This window comes from Protobothrops mucrosquamatus, unplaced genomic scaffold, assembly GCF_001527695.2.
Source record: "Protobothrops mucrosquamatus isolate PMUCROS unplaced genomic scaffold, P.Mucros_1.0 scaffold5773, whole genome shotgun sequence".
NCBI lineage: Eukaryota > Metazoa > Chordata > Lepidosauria > Squamata > Viperidae > Protobothrops > Protobothrops mucrosquamatus.
Window position 1 is genome coordinate 16,043 of NW_015391620.1, and position 7,975 is coordinate 24,017.

The 7,975-nt window shown below is 38.2% G+C and overlaps 1 protein-coding gene across 1 annotated transcript; it reads right to left on the reverse strand.

Annotated features, from left to right (window-relative positions):
- Positions 1 to 525: 525 nt before the first annotated feature.
- Positions 526 to 7,967, reverse strand: KCNV1 (potassium voltage-gated channel modifier subfamily V member 1). Its single transcript, XM_015829296.2, has 3 exons — positions 7,633 to 7,967; positions 5,520 to 6,046; positions 526 to 1,037 (listed from the first exon to the last, which is right to left on the reverse strand). Exons 1-3 carry the CDS (start codon positions 7,956 to 7,958, stop codon positions 526 to 528), a joined length of 1,365 nt encoding a protein of 454 aa, XP_015684782.1. The 5' UTR covers positions 7,959 to 7,967.
- Positions 7,968 to 7,975: the final 8 nt, after the last annotated feature.

Here is a 7,975-nt window from a genome sequence, read left to right on the forward strand (position 1 = left end):
GGTATTTTGTTGAAGCAAAGCAAGAATTGCCATACACAAGCTTAGTAGAAAGCTGCCAATGTTGACATCCCCATAAGTATTCTTTTGCTGTATCTTTGCTACTACTTCTAGAATTTGCTGCTTGTCAGCGGGCCCTTTCTTTTATTTTACTTTCATACCACTGCAGCAATATACATGTTGCTAATCTTTTATTCTTTTCATAATGGAATGAGCATAAAAGGGTTACAGCCAAAGAATTGAATATTAATCCACTGGGAGACATTTTTCCATTGTTTTCTAATGAAAGATGAAAAATGTTAAACAGAATTTGCATTTATGTACCCTGAGATTATTTTTTTTTTGTTTTGTTTTGCTTTTTAATACACCTTTGGACTATATTAGTTGTTCATATGCTCAGCAGATAAGCAGATTTGCACAGGGGAAAATAAAGAACCATTAATTTTGCATTTGTTGCTGTTATTAAAGCTATTGCCACCTTAGGCATCTCTCATACTCTTGTGTGTGTTTGTGCGTAAGCATGTGTATTCAAAACCAAAACTCATCACCAGCACTGCTCCTCGTACTTGTTCTTTCTCGGCTTTTAAACTTCAACACATCCATTACACTTCGAGCATACACGTCTCGCAAATTAATGTTGATGTTAGAGTCACTCGACATATTCTTTGTGAGCTTCTTTAGGGCTTCCCGTTGGCGAAGGGCAGCTTCTTTTATCTTCAGGGTAAAATAGCAGGCAGAAAAGCGATCATTGATGATGGCAATCGGTAAAGCTAGGACCAATATTCCAGATAATATGCACATAAAGGCCACCACCTTGCCAATGGTTGTATCTGGCCTTATGTCTCCATAGCCAACTGTTGTCATGGAAGTGGTAGCCCACCACCAAGCACAAGGCACACTTGTGAAGGTTGTGTCATGGATACCTTGCTCAACGAAGTATTCTATGGTGGAGAAGATGGAGATGCCCACAGAAAGGAAAAGGAGAAGCATGCCAACCTCTTCATAGCACTGTGTAATGGTCATCCCAAGGGAACGCAAACCTAAAACATAAAACAATATTTCAATTAGCAAGATACCCTCTTACTGCTTTTCTTCTTGATCAATGGACCAGAGTGGGAAAAAGTGGCATTCATTCAATCAAATTATCTTTTCCACTAAGCAGTAAATGGAAGACTGCCACTGTGATTTCCAGATATATTGGGTTTTTACATTATCCTTCTACAGCTTGGCTAGGAATTCTCTGAATTGTAGACTTGACACATCTACGGATGTCAACTTGGAGAAGTATCATGTAAAGCAGGCATATCAAACTCGCGACGTCACGTGACATTGCACAACCTATCGGGACTTTTTCCTTATTGCCGGCAATGGGTTTCGGCGTGATGCATCCAGCCTGCGGGCCGGCACTTTGACATGCCTAATGTAAAGTATCCATCTTATTACCCTATTAAAAGAAGGTTGTCTTGAAGTCAATGTCAGTCCTAAGCTTCTCCAACTTAGATGCCCTCTAGTATTGGGGATTTCAACTCTCAGAATTCAAAGCAAATTCTGGAGTGGAAGTCCACAGATCATATTTCATAAGGAAGCACTTGATGTATCTGGAACCCTTCTGAATATGTGACTCCATAACTACGCTAGGTCTAGAGTTGAAGCTCCATAAAAAGGCTTCATTGAAATTATTATCTTACAGTCATTGGTGGCTTATTAAGTGAATCTTAAAGATTCATGAGCCTGATAATGTCAAAAAAGTGCTTTGTCCCTGGCTCTTAGATGAAAGATTTAACATCTTCTCAGGAAAAGCACATCAAAAACTAATGGTAAGTTTTTTTACAACTTTTAAAATCATATGCATTCACTTCTAATCTTAAATATGCACCACACTTTTTTTAAAAACTATGCGACTGAAATAAGAAAAAAATGCAAAGATTAATGACAATGGTTAATGACAAAGAAATCTACCATTCTTTTAATTCAAACAATAAAAATACACGTCACCCTCAAATTCCTAACACAAAGCAATTCTATTACTGGTGTCCACCTTACTGCTCTCACTCAGTGTTTAATAATAAAGTAAGCCCACAACACCCAAGATGTCTCAGGTTATCAAATGCATAAGGCCAAGGCACCGTTTCCTTGACATTACTAAAGTCAGTTCCCACATTCTGCTTTAACAGTTGAAGCAGAAAAACAGATTCAACTTTTATTATACGTAGGCGTTAAAGAGTGCTCAAGGGGAAACAATTTCTTCCTATACAAGTACTTTTGCATAATCTGCATTTTCATATGCCCTTTGATAATGGCATCATACTGCTAGCTCATATTTACAGCTGCTTATTGGTTTGGAATTTATCCAGAAGTTGATAAGAGCTCCTGCTTCACCAATAATCTTCCCATTTTTCTTTTTGCTATTTAAATCTTCCCAGCATGAGTCTGCTCATATGCTGGAAAGGAGAAGAGATAAGAATCTTCCTAACCTCCCCATCTATTGATAGCTTTGTTCTCACAGAATAAATTTTCATGCATTCATGGTTATTTGATAACCAAGAGAGAATAACTCTCCTTTGGGAGAGGGAGGGGGACTTCCTGTTGAGAACCATGGCAGCAGGATAGTATTATGCAGTGGAACTGGTGTAGGATGCAGGCTCCTGGCTGCTGAAATTCCCTCTGGATCAAGCAGAGGTTTTGGAGATAGCCCATGTGACTCCTTGTGACTATACCACAGGAATCAATGTTTTGCAGTCAACTTATGAGTTCAACAGCTGGAAGTTGAGGTAGGAACCATCTTTGCTCACAATTGTGAACATAGCCTTTTTAAAGGACATAATTGTTGATCGAGTCTCAACTTTTAATCACTCTGAATTTCTTTTCTTTTTTTAATTGTTTTGGAAATACTAAGATCCTTTGGAACAATAAGTATTACGGTAGTTACTGGGTGAGTCGCCTTCTCCTTAGAGATAGAATCTTTAATATGATTTCAAAGATTGGGGATAAATAGAATGTTTTTTTATCAAACAGCAAAATGATGTTTAGAATATTGATTTGAAAAGTTAATAATGGATTAAGGATCTAGATGAACTTGGACTATAATCTTAAATTAACTGAATCCTTCTCATGGGAAGTTACAATTGTTTGGGTTTTCTGAAGTAAAAACAAGATATAATGGGACTTCAATACTGGACACAAGAGGGAGCTAGAGGATAATAAAATATTACAATTGAAAAAAATAGAGTAAAATATCCTATCAGTGAGACTTGTGATAGATATTTATGACAAACTGGTCTTTGACATTTTCTACTAGTATAGATAGGTGGAATGGTAAGGAAGCAAATGTTTCATTGCCTAAACAAGATATACAATTACTAAATCACAAAAGAGATATGGATAACTTTCTTTTTATTGGATATATAAAAGAGACCTGCTAAAGTCTTGAAGGATTTTTTGAGAAATGACCCCCCCCCAAAAAAGAGAGCTTTTCTTGCTGGATATACAAAAGAGTCTGTTAAAGTTCTGAAAGATTTCTTGAGAAAGAACAAAAAAAAAGATAACAAGAATTCAAAATCTGTAACTTTACTTGAAGAGGCTAAAGAACAGGATCATTAAAAGCACATGGGAAAAATATAGTGTTGTCTTATTCAATTAAGATTAAGATAGTAACCCTTTGTGGATTTTTTCTGATAAAGAACATATGATAGGGCTTTTGGATTTCATGTTCTAGTTAACAGAGGAAAATGGGCTGAAGAGAACATATATTGTAAGTTAAATGATGGTGTTAAATTAAATTGTCTGTTTTTGTTGTGAGAGTCAACTGTGCTAGCAACTAGATAAGATACCAACTGATTGGTTCATATTTCCCTAGGAACAACAATGCCCACCTCCTGTTCCCACCTCCTGATTAACAGTATCTACTTTTTGGGTGTACTTTAATTGTATTTGCCAATGATGTCATGGTTTTCTGATTATAACCCTTTAAAACCCCATTTCCTTAGCACAAATCTCTGTACTTGTTTTGGAATTTCTAATTCCAAGTGTCCTCTAATTTTTTTTCTAATTTGCTTACTTAATTTGGTAAATTGCTGCAGGCAGGTTGACTAATTAATTCTCTTGCAGTAAAGGTGCTAAGTTTTTGGGTTTTTTTGGCAAAAGGTTTACCTCAGACTCATTACCATTCATTCTCTTAGAACAAGGGTGTCAAACTGCCCGCCCGTAGGCTGGATGCGTCACCAGGAAACCACGCCCACCCCATTGCCGGCAATGGAGAAAAAGCTCCGATACGTCGTGCGATGTCACGTAATGTCGCAAGTTTGACATGTCTGTCTTAGAAGCAGAGAAACAAGCAAAATGACACTATTGTGAAAAGTATTTGGGAAGGGATCAGAGAGCAAAGGCAGGAACAGGTTTTGCATATAGAAAAGCCAGTTAGAAGTAACAGGTGGCCAATTAGAAAGACTTTTGCTTTTCATTCTGAAGGGTCTATGTCATTATATTATGCATGTTAATTCCCTTTCACTATTGGTAATCCAAGACTTTGGATGGAAGAGATGCAGCTTCTGGTGCTACTTATCTTCCTTAAGATAAGCTATTATATTCTGAGGAAAGGGAAAAATTGGAGCTGATTGGAATGGTGGCAAACTATTGAGGCTTTGACAAATGTTTTCCAAATTAAATGACTGCAAAAAGCTTGTTGCCAGAAAGTCTTCCAAATGGTCTCACTGTTCAAACCCTTTTGGGGTTGAGCAGGATAATGCTTGTGATTCTCCATCTTTGCTGACAACATCCTTGTACCAATAAAGGGGAATATTTGTAGCTCAGGGTAGAAATGAGGAGTGCTTGGTGCTCTCGTAGCTTGGCTGTTTTCTTGCAGAAGTTGTATTACCCAAACTAAGTAACACCATCAGCGCTAGTGCTAATGTTGCTGATGTTACCTAGCTTGGGTACTGAAACATCTGCAAGAAAAGAGAGAATATCAAGGACCCCTCACTTATTTCTTCTCTTGGGAATAAATTCAGAGAAATAGGTGTGTCAGCTGAAATTTGCACCCACCATAATCTGAAGGCTTGATTTTGGAACCTATTTCCACTAAAAATAGGCCTGCCCCCCCCCCCAACTAGTTTAAAAAGTGTAGCCACATCAGGGCACTTCTGATAAAAGTGTGTTTGTGGGGGGAGGGGAATTAAAATAATGCTTGCATTGCCTATCCCAATGAGAAGTCAAAACGAAGTAGTGAATTGTCTATGAAGATTCTCAGTCCTCCAAGTCATGGTTGTCCCAAAGGTGCTTAAGAACGGAAGAAGCTTCTGAGATGAGAAGCAAAATGTTTTAAGGGGAAAAAAAACAAGAAAGTCCAATTGCCTTTTGGAAAAGCACCTTTGAGATTGGTGAATTGGAATACTGCAAGAACAAGCAGCTTTGGGGAATCTTACCTATTTGGTAATTCAGTTTCTTAACTCGTTCCCTTGCCCTCACCCCCACTCTTCCCTGAAGTCTCCCAAGAAGAATGAGAGGCTCCCAACACGTGGATTTACCTGTCGAATGCCTGCCCAACTTCAACATGCGCAGACCTCTCAGCAGCCTCAGCACTTGCACAATACGTCCCATGTTTTCCAGCTCCTGGGAGCTGTGTCCGCCCCGTAAGCTCTCCACCAACAATGTGATGTAGAAGGGCAAAATGGCCAGAAGGTCTATGATATTTGCTACGTTCTTTAAAAAGCGCCACCGATTCCGCGCACAGAGAAAGCGTAACAAAAATTCTCCTGTGAACCAAGCAATACACACGTGCTCCAGGATGTCAAGGAGCTGGACTGGCATCCAGGTCAATTCCACTGAAATCAGAGCCATGTTGGCAATTGAAATGATGACAAAAACCATAGAGATTGTGCCATAAGTCCTGGCAGCTACAGAAGAAGCTGGTTTTTCTAAGACTTCCCATAGCTTTTGTCTGGTGGTGGAACACAGAGTTCCAGAGAAATCCTCTTCCTCAACTTGGGCATCCAATTCTTCAGCATCTTTCTTGATATCCAAAGTTTCACTCAGTTCTTTCCTTCTGAAGTACCTGCATAGAGCAGTCAGCTATTAATATTACACTACTGGAAGTCAATATATAAAATCAGTACAAAACCTTTTGAGATAGCTATTTCTGAACTTCCCTGGTAGACAATATTACTAGAGTCTGTTAATGGTGGGAGACAATTGGGCAAAGATTACTTTTGGAAATGAACACTGGATTAATTTTCTCAAAGGATCCTTTCTCATTATAAGCCAAGCCAAACTCAAAAAGAGGCACAGAATGTTCAGAGGTCTTGAAGAGAGAGAACCAGTAACTTCTAATATGAGTTTTGGAGAAAGAATAGGAAGAAAATTCCCAAGCAACAGCACACCCAACTTGAATAGCAAGTGGGATGTTAAGATTATATATTTTGAAGCTGAAGTGCAAAAGCAAATGGTTATCCAAGCTATCCCTATGCAGACAGGCTGCATTTGAGAGTCATCAAAAAAATGTAATCAAGTCTTGATAAGGGAATAATTCAATTTAATTCTTTAAGTAATTCAACATAAACTCACTTATCAAAATAAATACAGACACCATATGCTTAATCACATGGGTTGCTCCACAATACCACTGAAAATGATGTGAGGAAGAAGCAACACACAATTGAGGAAGAAAATGTGGGGGAATCCTTTTCACCCATATTTTATATGCAATTTCAGATCTAATTTTACTACTGCAAGCTGCTCTAGTTCTGATAAGGATTAATGTGGAATAAATTCAATGAGAAATAAAAATTGAGTTGCCATAAACTAACACCATACCGTTGTGTGACTTGAGTTGGAATAAAGGATGATCATTCATCAAGACAATATCCCTGCCAAACATCCAAATTTGCTTTAGAACACCTACACGCAGCTCATCAGTGGGAGCTTTTGCATTTCAGGGGACATTCCCTGAATTTTAATATTTTTGTGACTTTACTTGGGTTTCTTTATGTGTTGCTTTTTTGGGAAATATCAACACTGATTTGGTTTCGAGTTGGTATTTTCCCAATAGCTGTTTACTGTATTTATAGATTTGCTTTTATTTTACTCATATATTATTACAGTGAGCCATGTGAAGTTTCTGCTTAAACAAATAGTAGTTAATTCAAGTAAACAATTGAAACAGGTGGAGAATGAAATTCACAGGTGGAATAAGAATTAACTTTTAATATTTTTGGAAGGTGGTAACTCAAGGATGGATCTAGTCTACCAAATCCAAGTTCAATATCAGCACAATTTAACTTAGTGATGAACATCATTTTTTCCATCAAGAGCCAGTTCTAGGAGAAAACTGATGGAACCATATTACATGCCAGTAGTAAATTGAGGTAAAGGGATAGATTGCTCTTACAAAATATTTCCATTGCTTGCTTACAAAGGACTTCTGAAATAAGGGTGAAGATTACCCACCCTTGATTAATCTCATAGTCTGAAATATCAACAGGGTTTTTTAAAATCTTTATTTGTATAGTTCTTAATCTGTTTTTAAAGACAGACAACATGATGGTCAAGAGAGGAATTAACTTTGTTAACTTTGCCTTTACTTCTTCCTATAACCAAATTAACTAAACTACTCTGATGGATTTCTGCCTCCAAATTGCTCACCTGTCCCTGCAGCAGGAATCAATCATGACCTCATCCAGCCCCCAATATTGGATCTCCTGCAGAAAGGAAAGCGCACACAGCTGATCCATTACATGTAGTCTGCCAGTTTGGTAATAGTTATGGACATAACTGAATGCTTGAGAGTTCCGATCAAAAAAATATTCATTCTCCATCAAGTTGGCATCATCACAGAGGTCCAAGAGGCTGGAGGCAACATCCTGGGCAGCTGAAACCATTACTGCTAGCTTGCCCAGCCGAGTGTCTGGATAGCAACAAAGCTTCTTCTGGGAAAGCACAAAGCGGGCACCTCCAACGTTGACGATCATGCAGTCCAAGGATGGAG

Excerpts from the sequence above, each read along its gene's own strand:
- KCNV1 (XM_015829296.2), bottom strand. The coding sequence starts at position 7,958 with ATGATCGTCAACGTTGGAGGTGCCCGCTTTGTGCTTTCCCAGAAGAAG. Across the intron at positions 6,047-7,632 it reads GATTCCTGCTGCAGGGACAG|GTACTTCAGAAGGAAAGAAC; the intron begins GTGAGCAATTTG and ends TGCTCTATGCAG. Across the intron at positions 1,038-5,519 it reads GTTGGGCAGGCATTCGACAG|GTTTGCGTTCCCTTGGGATG; the intron begins GTAAATCCACGT and ends TTTATGTTTTAG.